General features: G+C 54.1%; 1 protein-coding gene across 5 annotated transcripts in view; it reads left to right on the forward strand.

The window, feature by feature from the left end:
• PKD1 (polycystin 1, transient receptor potential channel interacting) overlaps positions 1-12789 on the forward strand; it is an 87496-nt gene that overhangs the window by 62282 nt on the left and 12425 nt on the right. For all 5 annotated transcript variants that reach the window (XR_011741436.1, XM_071815063.1, XM_065850260.2 and 2 more), the window contains exons 22-35: positions 1001-1145; positions 1969-2571; positions 3058-3214; positions 4833-5085; positions 5720-5915; positions 6928-7098; positions 7528-7671; positions 8215-8425; positions 8762-8888; positions 9719-9835; positions 10221-10270; positions 10446-10648; positions 11431-11536; positions 12016-12134. Coding sequence is in view for 4 of the 5 variants with exons in the window: in XM_071815063.1 (XP_071671164.1) it covers positions 1001-1145; positions 1969-2571; positions 3058-3214; positions 4833-5085; positions 5720-5915; positions 6928-7098; positions 7528-7671; positions 8215-8425; positions 8762-8888; positions 9719-9835; positions 10221-10270; positions 10446-10648; positions 11431-11536; positions 12016-12134 (2602 nt within the window). In the remaining variant the exon portion in view is untranslated. The remainder of the gene's footprint in view (positions 1-1000; positions 1146-1968; positions 2572-3057; positions 3215-4832; positions 5086-5719; positions 5916-6927; positions 7099-7527; positions 7672-8214; positions 8426-8761; positions 8889-9718; positions 9836-10220; positions 10271-10445; positions 10649-11430; positions 11537-12015; positions 12135-12789) is intronic.

The following is a 12789-nucleotide window of genomic DNA, read 5'->3' on the forward strand; positions in this document are numbered from 1 at the left end:
AAAGTAGAATTAATTTCTCCTGAAAGGGAAAAAGGGAATCTCATTCTTCTGAGTAGATTCTCCTTCCTAAGCAGTGGCTCCTTGGGTGGTTTCTCCCCGTAACCCTTTTTCTTCCCCACCTCCTTGGTACCTGACTGTGCCTCCTGAACTCCAATGCGCACAGTCTGTCCTTGCTTCTCCTCACTTACCAATAAAAGCAGAAAAGAGGGAACTCTAGACCTGCAGATGCTGTTTTGATTCTTCACCAGAACGTATGGTGAATCACATCTGAATCCTATGATGATTAGAAGCAAAAAAAAGATGAATAAGAGCTAGGAGCGGGGTCATGGTAACAGCTTCCATGTGTTGCCTCAGTCCCTCCCATCCAGCCCTGGAGAGCGTAGGGAGCTCCAGGCCGTGGCTGGAACATTCTGTTTCTTGGCCACATGTGGGAGCAGAGGGAGGGACATCCATCACGCCTGAGTGGCAGGGTCCCTCCCACAGCTCTCAGGAGTGTTTGGACACCAAAATGGATTCGGTTAGAGATAAATCTTCCTTCCATTGAAGGCCGCCCAGTGGATGGAGGAATCCTATCCCGCTCCTTCTGGTGGAGTTCTGTAGGAATAACATGGTGGGTGCTTGTGAGGGCCAACAGCAGGAGACATGCTTGGTCCTTAAAAGTGAACTCCAGGGAGCTTGAATTTGCTGCTCTTTATTGCTCTTTCCAACCCTAATGCATCCTCCAGGCGTGTCTGCCTGTATGCTGGCCGGTTGAAACATGAGGGGAGGTGAATGTCCTGGAGGCACCACCGGTGTCTTGCCATCTCTTGGCGTGAGCGGAGCAGCCGTGGGCTCTGCAGTCCCCGCCTGGGGCTGGGAAGACAAGGGTGACTTTCAGAGCGAAAATGGTGTTTGAGCGAATGTGCTCAGGTCTCCGCAGGGCTGGCCAGCAGAACTTCCCACAACTGCCCTTGTCTTTCTGGGGTATTCCTGCTGCATCAGCCCGTGTTTCCTTTGACAGGTGGTGAGCAAGGAACTGGTGTGCAAGTCCTGCCTGACGAGGACCTTGAACAAGCTGGAGACCATGATGACCATTCTGCAAGGGGAGACAACCCAGGGCACGGTGACACCAACTGGCATCGCCGACAACATCCTCAACATCACAGGTGAGCTTTGTCTCCGCAGGGATGGGTGACAGGTGACCAGGCAGAGGGCACAGGTCTCCTGTGCAGGGCACTGAGCTGAGGGAACCTTTTCAGGGTTTCTGCTGAGCCGTTCGAGGTTTGGCTCACATTTCCTTAAGCTGTTAGGGAAATTGTATCTAACATTTGGAGCGTGGCACCCCAGTACTTTCTTCTCCCTGCACTTTTCCCAGGCTTGTCCTGGCTTTGGCAGCTGTCCCTGCAGGCACTTCAATGTGACAGTTGTTAATGAACTCACTAATACACTGGGGAATTGTCTCTTTAGTAAACAATGAGTAACAGCTATGGCTTCCAGATGCTTGCCTTCCTGATTGCAAGCTGAGGAGGTTTCCAAACTTTGCTGGGGCACCCGTAAACACTGAGTGGAAATTCCCACCTGGTTACCCTGGGAGGATGCAGAGGCACCTTTTTTACACTCCTTGTTAAGCGTTTACGCGTGTTCTCCAGTTTATAATTCAAAAACTTAGTAATATGTATTTGCTTTATCCATTCCGTTCCCAGTCAGCTCTTCTAGTCGCTTCACAAGAGGAAAATAAAGCCTGTTGTGATCAAGTATTTACCACCAAATCTCATAGATGAGTTGAGAAACTGCAGGAATTGCTGACAGTTCTATTTTTAGCTATGGGCTACTGAAAACTTCCAGTGTGTAGAGTTACAGTGAGAAGAAGACAGTAAGAAAAGACTTGTCTGGTTGTTTTGGGAAGGCGTCAGATGTTATCTAGACTGTACCAGTTATCTTGGCTGTTTACTGCTTCCTCAGTTTGCACCTTTATTTCTTCCCTGGCAGGTGACCTAATTCACCTGGTCAATACGGTTTCACAAGAATCCAAGCCCCAGGAGCTTTTTGCTGATTCCAACAACTTGCTGCTGGCTCCCAAAGCCTACAATCTGTCTTCCAGCCTGATGCGCATCCTCATGAAGTCTAGAGTGCTGAACGAAGAGCCCCTTGAGCTGGTGGGAGGAGAAATTAAGGCCACGGGCAAGCGGTCTGACCCCTTTAACTTGCTTTGCTACGAAAACATGCCAAACTGCCAGTTCTCCATTCCCCAAGCGTTCAATACCACCCTCTCCAACCTGACAGATGTCATTCAGGTCATGTTCCAAGTGGACTCCAACCCTTTCCCTTTTGGCTACATCAGCAACTACACCGTGTCCACCAAAGTGGCCTCCATGGAGTTCCAGACCCACAACGGGGTGCAGATCCCCATCGGGAGCCTGGACTCGGAGAAAGCCATCACTGTGATGGTGTCAAACAACACAGACGCTGACAATCTCTCTGCTGGCACTGAAATCATCGAGGCGAGAACGTCTGTGAACCTGATTGTGACGATGGAGAGCAACAACAGGGAGGCAGGACTGCACTTCCAGCTCACCTACAGAGTCCTGAATGGTAGCACAGACACATCCAGCTCTTAATGCTCTTTCCAATTTCTTCTCGTGGCAGAGGAGGGCTGGGTGCTGCAGCAAAGGAGAGCGGTGTCCAGATAGAGCTGCTGTGGGAGGGGGTGGCAGGTGCAGCCAGCAGGTTCCACACCACATGGGTGAGGTTCTGGCTGCCACGGGCATTATCCAGTCTCCAGTGTGATCCTTACTCGTGGATTCTGGCACTGAGAAACCTTTTGCTCTTTCTGTTGAGCCATGTTGGCACTGGAGGGAGTTTGTTCTGTCTCTTGGTCAGGTACAGCGGCATCCAGAGCCTTTAGCTCAGGGATTCTCTGAACTGCAGACTGAGAGTGCAACTGGAAAAGCTTCTCTCTCAACTTTCTTCATTCCCAACACTCCTCTCTGAACATCCACTGCTGGCAGCAGGCTTGTGGTTGAGCTCTCCCTGGTGTTTATGAAGCACCTTCTGTTTTTTCTTCCCCTTGCCATGCAGATCACTACATTGCAAGTGAGCCCGAGCCCTTCATCATGGCTTATCTCCATCACGAGCCAGAGCCCAATGAGCATAACTGCAGCGCCTCAAAGAAAATTGGCCTGGATGCCCTGGCTGGAAGTGACCACAAGCTCTACACCTTCTTCACCTCCCCCCGGTAAGAGAAGCCTTCCTGACAATCCCTATCACCCACAGGCTGTCCCGTGGGGGTGCGTGAGGGATGCTCAGGGCCATGCTGTGGCTTTTGCCAGGCTCTTTGTGGGGCTGGTGCTGTTCTGGCCATGCACAGCGCTCCTCTGCTCCTGCACGCCAGCACTGGCACCTCTTCTACGTGTAACTCCCTCCTGCCCAGGCATCTGCTGGTGCAAAAGCAGCTTAGGGTGCTGGGATTTGTCTTTCTGATTCTGGTAAGGGAGGGCTCCGCTTCTTAGAGCTGAAAATCCCATTCCCTGGGAGTTTCCTGACCCTCACCCAGGGCCTTTCCTGCTGATGAGTCTCCCCCTGCCGCCCTTTCTCTGCTCCCTTGCCTGGTACCTGCTGCAATCTGTTGGTTACGTGTCCAGACTTGCATCCTCTGAGCATCCAGATCCCAGAGCTGCCCATGTTTACCAGGACTTCCTCCCCAGGGGACTACCCCTGCCCTTTGCAGATTCAGGGGTTGCTTCGTGCAGCTTATGAAACCATTTTGTGCAGCAAAGCACCACTGGTGTTAGCCTAGTTCCTGAACACAGTGCACCCTTCACAAAAACACCGTTATCCTCAGAGCTCACCTTCCCAGCATGTGACGGGAGGAGAACACAGGTTCCCTCAGGAGCCCTGTCCTGCTGGCCTACTCCTGGAGCCTGCTGGGCTCATTAATGTTGGGGTTTGCAGCAAAACTCTCATGTTTTTATCAAAGCAGTCATTCTTGTAACTTCAGCTGCTGCTGCCTTGCCCAGGAGCGTGTGTGTTCATGCCTCGTGTTATTTCTGAACCGTTATTGACATTATCTGAGAAGAAAAGATAGGCAGCTTGGGAATAGGTGGGGCGAGAGTGGAGCCACTGGTTGTGTAAGTTGACACATCTTCCCTGGCTGTCGGTAACAGGATTCTCAAAGAGGGATTAATTGTCCTCAAGAGTGAATCTGCTCCCAGCCAAGAATCACAGAGTTGCCATGGAAGTGTCCTGGGGGTCGGTGGGACATGGGGAGGGCATGCGAGCTGTGCGAGGATGTGCAGTGCAGTGCTCCACGTACTGAAATCATACAAAGATAAACTGTAAGATAAAAGATAAATTCTAAGTAAAGTGGTCTGTAGGACCCCGAAATTTCTGCACAGCCGAAGGGCGGTGTAAGCTACACCACTTTCACTGGGCTTTTCCTCCTCATCTGGGGAGACCTTATTGTGGCCTTTCAGTGCTTAAAAGTGGCCTGTAAGAAGGATGGGGACAGATATGTTAGAAGGACCTATTGTGATAGGACAAGGGGTGATGGTTTTAAACTAAAGGAGGAGAGATTCAGGCCAGACATGAGGAAGAAATTTTTTATGCTGAGAGTGGTGAGAGCCTGGCCCAGGTTCCCAGAGAGGTGGTGGATGAACCATCCCTGGAGACATCCCAGGCCAGGCTGGACGGGGCTCTGAGCAACCTGAGCTGGTGAAGATGTCCCTGCTCATGGCAGGGGTGGCGCTGGGGGAGCTGGGAAGGTCCCTGCCAACCCACACCGTTCTGTGATTCATCGTGTGCTCACTTCAGCAAGCGGGTTAAGGATGTCTCCTTGCTGTCTTTCCTTTTTCCAGAACTGATGACACCATCCAGAAATACTACTTCAACATCACCAACCACTTCAGCTGGTCCCCAGTGGAGGTGACACTGGGACTCTACACCTCCCTGTGCCAGTACTTCAGCGAGCAGGAGAAACGCTGGAAGACAGAAGGGATCATCCCGCTGGAGGAGACCAGGCCAGACCAGGCTGTGTGCTTAACCCAGCACCTCACCGCCTTCGGAGCCAGTCTGTTCGTTCCCCCAAACTCTGTCCAGTTCATCTTCCCTGTGAGTAACACAAAGCAGAAGCTGTGCAGCGTTGCCACACTCCTAGCAGATTGTTGTCACCTGGATGAAAGCCTTGGGCTCCCCTTGGCTTCACGTTCAAACTGGGCCATGGCTGAGATGCGCCCAGCTGAGCTGTGCCTAACTGCCAGACCAGCACAAGTACCTGAGAGCCTTGAGGAGCTGCAAATGGGCACAGTGTGCAGAGGGGCTGTGTCCTGCTGTGAATCCTGCTGCTAAAAACAGCCCTTTGCAGATGGCTTTATCCTCTATTCTGGACACCTGGCAGTGTGTTCACCCCTTAGGGAGATGCTGAGTGCTCCTCCCAGCTGTCACCCAGCGCTGTTTTATCCCAGGAGCTCTCACTTGCCAGCTGCTCCCTGTTTCCCAGGGGTACCTGGGCTCTTCCCAGCCACAGGTGTGACGTGTGGGGGACAGGGAGCTCTTGGCAGCTGCTGCAGCAGCTTCAGCCACCACTGTGCTACATTGCGCATGATCTGGGCAGGGACGGCTCTCTATTTGCACATGGTATCATATCTGTGATGATGATTGTAGCCGGGAGGGAGGCAGCACAGCTACTGGGGAATGGGTGTTCCTTGAGGGGAAGGAAAGTGCCTTTCAACTTCTTTTCTTTTAGGCTCCAGGCCCAGGTCTCAACTACATTGTTCTGCTGACGTGTGCTGTCTGCTTTGTGACCTACTCGGTGGCTGCACTGATCGTGCACAAGCTGGACATGATCGACATTAACCGCGTGGGGGTGATTCCCTTCTGCGGGAAGAACGGGCTGTACAAATACGAGATCCTGGTGAAAACTGGCTGGGGCAGAGGATCAGGTGAGTCCACAAACTGCTCCTGTGCTTGGTTCCTAGCGTGGCATGTGTGCAGTTCCCCCGAGATCTCAGCTCAGCGCATCATGCACCGCATGTTCCAGAGCTGAACTGGCGTTTGTGGCAGCGCTGAGCCAGTTCAGGGCTTCCCACGGCATCCTGCTGCTGGAGGGAACCACCCAGTGTAGAAGAATCCCCCAGTACAGAAGTTCCCCCCACTTTCCCTGCCTGAGCTGTGGTTGCAGGAACAGCCCAGAGCCAGCGCCTGTTCTCACTCCTGATCCTCCTGCAGAAGCATCCTTGTGGGCCCTTCAGATGGACCGTTTTGCTCTCCCCCAGCGTCTATTGCTTTGTTCTACCATCTGAATATTTCCCAGCGGCATGAGAGCAGAAAGCTTGACTTTCTGATCCGGGGCTGAGTTTGTAGCTGCAGCTACCAGAAACATCACCCTGGCCTTGGAAATCCAGGCAGTTGGGATGTGGAAGCTGTAAGCAAGGGTGGAGGTGGAGTGTCACTAAGTCACTGCCAGAAACATGGTCCCATTGATCTTAGCATAACCACTGGTTTCACTGGAAGCAGGTTTCTCCTGAAGCCACCCCAAGGACCATCCAGGTTGAGCAGGTGGACCAAGGAGCATCTGATAACTGGTACTGGAGAGAAGTCAAAGGAAACAAGTCTTTCAACCACTTGGTGGAAAAATCATCCAGAATAAACATCTCCTCCTGTTAGGGTGTTAGCAAGGCGAGGAATGTCAGGTTCAGCCCCGCCAAAGAGGGGAACCGTGAGCACGCCAGGGTCCATGCAGCGGGCCAAGCAGAGCATCTGCCTTCCAGGCTGTGTGGACAACTGTCCCTGGGCATGGGGTGGCTCTTGAGGACATTCCTTCCTCCCAGCTCTCCAGGTGACCCCTCTGAAGGGCCACTACATCTGGTGGCAGGTTGCTGGCAGGCAGGTAGGGCTGGGGAGTGGATCCGCCTTGGGTGAGTGTCCCTGACTGAGCCTTGTTAACGCTGCCAGGTACCACAGCCCACGTGGGCATCGCTCTGTACGGCGTGGAAAATAAAAGTGGACACAGGCACCTGGATGGAGAAAACGCTTTCCACCGCAACAGCCTCGATGTGTTCCAGATCGCGACGGAGCGGAGCCTGGGCAGCATCTGGCGCATCCGCATTTGGCACGACAATAAAGGTGAGACACAAGCGGGCATGGGGGTTGCGGCAGCACATCTCAGGTCAGAACCAGGCTTTGCTAGGCTGCTACCTGGACCTACAGCCCGGACTAACCCTGCGGGACACTGTGGTGACCCACTAGCTTGGTGGCAGATTGCTGGGTGGGGACATGGAGATTCTGTCACTGGGAGGGCTGCAGACTGCTCAGCTGGAGTCCTGTCCAGACACAATGCAGTGTGCGGTGACAGCGTCTGCAAATGTCCCTGCAGCCTGGGAGGTGACCTGGCTGTGCCAAACCTTGCTGTTGGGGACCGTGCAGCTCCCACTGATGCCAGTGTCACAGGGAAACTGCTGCTGTCGCACAGAGCAGCTCTTGTGTTGCCCTCTCGGCTTTGCAGGTCCACCCAGGGAACATCTGTTATAGAACACATTTCTTCATCTCTTGTAGGACTCAGCCCCTCTTGGTACCTGCAGCACGTCATAGTTCGGGACCTGCAGAGCAGCAAGAGCTACTTCTTCCTGGTGAATGACTGGCTGTCGGTGGAGAGCGAGGAGAACGACGGCATGGTGGAGAAGGAGGTCTATGCTGCCAGTAAGTGCTCAGCCTGGGGGTGCAGGGCTGGGCTGGCTGAGCAGCATGGCCGTTCTCATCACCTGGGGAAGGGCCCACAGCAAGGGACAGCAGAGGGACCACAGAGCCTCCACACTGGCTCCTCACTGCATTGCTGCTTGGCACAACCAAGTGCTCCACTGGGTCCTTTGTGCTGGAGGACAAGGCAAGGACCAGCAGTGCAGAAGGGACCATTAGATTGAATCTTGGGAACAATTTCTTCCCAGAAAGGGCTGTCGGGCATTGGAACAGGCTGCCCAGGGTAGTGGTGGAGTCACCATCCCTGCAGGGGTTGAACAGATGCAGAGATGAGGTTCTCAGGGACATGAGGTAGTGCCAGGGATAGGTTAACAGTTGCATGTGATGATCTTAAAGGTCTTTTCCAATCGAAATGATTCCACAATTCTATATAGATGCTGTGAGGTCTTTCTTGAATATCAGTCTGCAGGACGGACAGTGACAGGCCCAGCCGGGTCCCATCGGCGGTGCAGCTGGCCCTGAGCATCTCCCTCTTTTTGTGCTCAGGTGACACAGACCTGAGGAGCTTCTCCCGGATCTTCGTAGCCGAGTTGCAGCGAGGTTTCTTTGAGAAGCACGTCTGGCTCTCCATGTGGGACCGTCCGCCACGCAGCCGCTTCACCCGCGTCCAGAGAGCCACCTGCTGCTCCCTCCTCATCTTCCTCTTCCTCTGTGCCAATGCCGTGTGGTACGGCATGGTGGGGAACTTACACCTCAGGTGCGCTGGCCCGTGGTGCTCTGACCTGTCTCTCACGTCCTCAGTGTCCCCCCTGAACTTCTCATTACAAAGGGCAGGACAGACCTTGTGTCTGCTGGGAATTGGTGTCTTATTTGTGACCTTGAGTCTGCCCTTCCTTTCCCAAAGAATCAGAGACCAAGGACAACCCTATCAGCTTCCACCCTTACCTGGTTTTGCTGTGTCATTTCTTTGCACAGCCCATGCCTATTTCTTTCTCTGCACATCTGAAATGCCAGATTGGGCAATTTTGTGTTATCTGGCAGCCCTGAGTGTTCCTGCTAACACCACTCTCCAATTTCTCTTGGTTCTCTCCAGCAATGGGGCCGTTTCCAACCTGATCCCTGTCAACGTGGACACAGTGGCTGTTGGGCTGGTGTCCAGCGTGGTGGTCTACCCTCTCTACCTGATCATTTTATTCCTCTTCCGGATGGCTCGCAGCAAGGTAAGGAGGAGAAGTGGTTGCAGATGGGTGTGATGCCACCAGGTTTGCTCACCTGGGGCTGGATTCTGCCCTGTGTGGTGTGTCGCTGCTCCAGCTGGTCTCTGCACCTTCCCAGTTGTGTCTCTGTGTGTGGCCAGATCTTCACCCTTCCCAGATCTCTGCCTCCCTCTCAAGCTGGAAGCAGCCCTTGACCTTGGAGGGACAGATCACCGCTTGCATGCGCAGAGAAAGCCCAAAAAGGCAGATTTTACAAGCTGTTTAGGCACTTGCTCCCTTGTGATTTGAGTCTGTGATAGGTACCCAAGTGCTGTTTAAAGGTTTGACCCTTTGCTGCATTGGCAGGAACTTGAGAGCTGCTCAGCAGAGCATTGCTAATGAATCGCCTGCCCTGGGTACAAACTCTGCTATCTGAGCAGAGCTGGGCTTAGGCAGCTGTGAAAGGATTAGCTGGGGATTTAATGACTAGTTAGACACAATTAACAGCCCCATTAAGTACTGCAGCCAGCTGCTTAGTGACTGATGAGCAGCAAATGTGTCTGATATTTCTTGTTCCTGTGGGTGCTCCTTGCTTTGTTGGAGGCTGCAAACTTCCTGGGAGCTGGTACCTGGGATGGCACTGGGCTGTGGTGCCTGTGGGTGCAAGTGCTTGAGAGGTGGGGGAGGATGTGCCTGTGACTGTTCCCGGCCCTGCTGGGCAGAACTGGGATCCCACAGCCTGAGGTGGAGCTTCTGAGCAGAACAGGGAGCTGATGGGAGCTACTGAGCATCAGGGCTCTGAGCCACCATGATGTCATCTCCATCCCTCCCCTTTCTGCTCAACCCTCCTGCAGGTCTCCATCAACCACACTCTGACCCATTCAGACCAGCAGTCCTTGGAGATTGACAACTACCTGGACTCCTCGATCCTCGACAGCTCCTTCCCCACCTTCCCAGGGCTCCGGGCAGAGGTAACCTGCTTCCCACCCCAAATCTGGCCAGGCTGCAGGGGTGTGTGTGCCCCCTGGCACAGACATAGTGTCCAGCCATGGCTGTGAGTGCAAGAACTGGTGCATTCAGGTGCCTTTAGCAAATGAGGGAGAGCCCCAGCACTCTGTCTACACTCACATCTCTGCCCCGGCCGGTCCCAGGAGCTGAACTCAAGCTGTTTCCAGCCACTGCTCTGTCTCTCTGAGTGTGGATCTTCCCTGGGCGTTACCTAAAGGAGAGTGGGGCCCGGGGGCTGCAAACCCAGGGCTAATGGCAGCTCAGGCTCCAGGTTTCCAGTGACTCTTGGTGTTTGAACTGAGCACAAACCAGTGTCATGTGCCTGAAATGCCTTTGCTTCTTTCATAGGCCTTCTCTGAGCAAACCAGAACAGATCTGTTCTTGGAGGACTCCAAAAGGTGAGTAGGCTTCTGGGGACGGTGCAAGTAGGAGTTTAGTTTTCTGCTTTGATACACTGAGGTTTGTGTTCCCAGAGCTGTTCCCCTCCTAGGCAGCCCCACGCCCTATTCATGTGCTTTTCTCCAGCTCCCTGTCCCCATGCCCCCTTGATGGCCCATTCCTGTGTTCCCACAGCCTGGTGCGCTGGCCATCCAGCGAGGCCCTGCTCAGCTGGCCAGACCTCCTCAGCGACCCCTCCATCATGGGCAACACCATCCAGAAGCTGAAGAGGGGCCGGGCCAGCCGTCACCTTGGCCTGGAGGCCCCATTAGCAGCTGAGGAGGACAGCTTGTCGCTTGGCATTCACCAGGGACAGCCTCGCTATTTCTCTGCCTCAGGTGGGTGTGCAAGGAGCATTGTTCCGTGCAAGGAGCATTGTTCCGTGCCAGGGTTTGAATGCCCCAGGGATGGGCAGGACGAGCAGCCAGGTCCCTGGGAACTCAGCTCTGGAAAAGGCAGAAGAGGAGGGAGGGTCATGTTTTCTTCGTGGTGATTTCAGCCTGGGAAAGCAGAAATGCTGCTGTGGGTCAGTCTGCAGCAAGTGGTCACCGTGTTGGCAGGCCAATAGCAAGGAGAGGTCAGTTCCCCTGGGATCTGAATGTTGCAAGTGAGCAGCACTTCTGCACCGGCTGCAAGAGCACAGTGGGGCTCTGAGCCTCTGTACATGAGAGGAAAAGGGGAAGAACTTGGCCTCCTGTACCAGCAGTTTGATAGAATCATTTTGTTTGGAAGAGACCCTTGAGATTACCAAGTCCAACCATAATGTAAATCTAACACTACCCTAGATCCCTGAGAACCTCATCTCCACGTCTGTTCAACCCCTCCGGGGATGGTGACTCCACCACTGCCCTGGGCAGCCTGTTCCAATGCCCCACAGCCCTTTCCAGGAAGAAATTGTTCCCAAGACCCAACCTCAACCTCCCCTGGTGCAGCAGGCCAGGCTCCACAGACAAACTGGGGGTGGACAGGAGCTAGAAGGCAGGCGAGAGGGGAGCAGGGCCTCGCCATGGCCATCCTCCTCCTCAGCTCACAAGCGTGGCTGAGCCTGCATGATCAGAGCCACCCCTGTGTGGTGCTGCTTGCTCTGCTCCTGCCAAAGCCGTTCACACTCTCTCCCCAGATGAGGATCTGATCCGGCAGATCCTGGCAGACGGAGCCAGTGGCATCTCGCACTCCCAGGACCTCGGGCCGTACATGAGGGCTGACACGGATCTGATCTCAGGCCTGTGAGTATTTGGGGGACTGAGTATAAGCTAGTACTTATAATACTTGAAATAATTAGGATATTCAGTATAAGCTGGGCCAGTGCCTCCTGTCTCTCACCCTCCTGCCCAGCTCTGCAGCAGCTGCTGTCACCCAGCCTCAGTGAGCTGAGATGGGCTTGGGGACATGGCAGATGCCTGGGTCAGCCTTGTCACAAGTCTCTGTGTCCTTACTGGCCACGATCCCTGCAGCACCCCCAGCCAGAGCTCCTGGAGGGCACTGCCAACCTTCCAGAAGCCACCTGGAATATCCACTTAAAGCCCCAGATGTGTCTTCAGAGCTTTGTGGGCTCCTGACAAAATGCCCCAGCAGCCTGGGCTGCTCTGAGTGCTTCTAACCTGTCTGGGGCTGTGGCACTGGTGTCAGCACTGGAGTGCAGCCCACGTCGGTGCCAGAGCCCACGGTGGCATGGCTCAGCAGTGTCAACTCTTCGCCTTGGCAGGTCCAGTGTGTTCGGGGAAAAGGTGGAGACTGTCATGATGCAGAAGCTGAATGACAAAGGCCAGAGCGTGTCAGCTCCTCCCAGGGACATCAGCAGATCAGCCAGGTCCACCTGGACAGGTACCAGGGTCACAGGGCTGTGCCAGCATTGGAGGGGATGTGGGAACAGAGGGGCCATTGCACACAGCAGCACTTGGGAGGCATAGGCAGGAAAGGTGAATAAAAAGCCTTGGGAAAGGCTGCTCCCCAACTTGGGATAGATTTGATGTTTCCTGACACCTTCTCTTAGAGCCTGAATCTCAGTGAGCCACCACTTGTGTGACAGTCCCTCCCATGTGCCCTGGGGAAGCTCCACTTGCTGCTTCCCCCATTAGTCTGCCCTGCAGCCATCAGCCCATCCATCCATCCATCCGTCCTTCCAGCAGGAGAGTCAGTCTGTACATAACCAGAAGAAAGAGGGAGTCAAACACCAATGAAAGTTCAAATCAACAAGCAAAGCAAAACAAAGGGGAAGAGGCACTTCCTCCAGGGTCGTGTAACGTCAGCTGGGCTGGCGCAAGGCAGGGAAGGGGCTGTCGGTTCCCGCAGGGTCTGGAGATGACAAGTGCCCAGGTGCCCTGCAGAGCAGCTCAGTGTCAGTTCTCATAGCACAAGCTCTTGGCTTCCTTGGAGCAGGGTGCCACAGGAAAATCAGACACATTTGGGTCCGTTAAAATCCAGCACTTCATCTCGTTTGAGGAATGGCTGTAGTATCTCTGTGCAGGTGTTGGGTTGC

This window comes from Patagioenas fasciata, chromosome 15, assembly GCF_037038585.1.
Source record: "Patagioenas fasciata isolate bPatFas1 chromosome 15, bPatFas1.hap1, whole genome shotgun sequence".
Lineage (NCBI taxonomy): Eukaryota > Metazoa > Chordata > Aves > Columbiformes > Columbidae > Patagioenas > Patagioenas fasciata.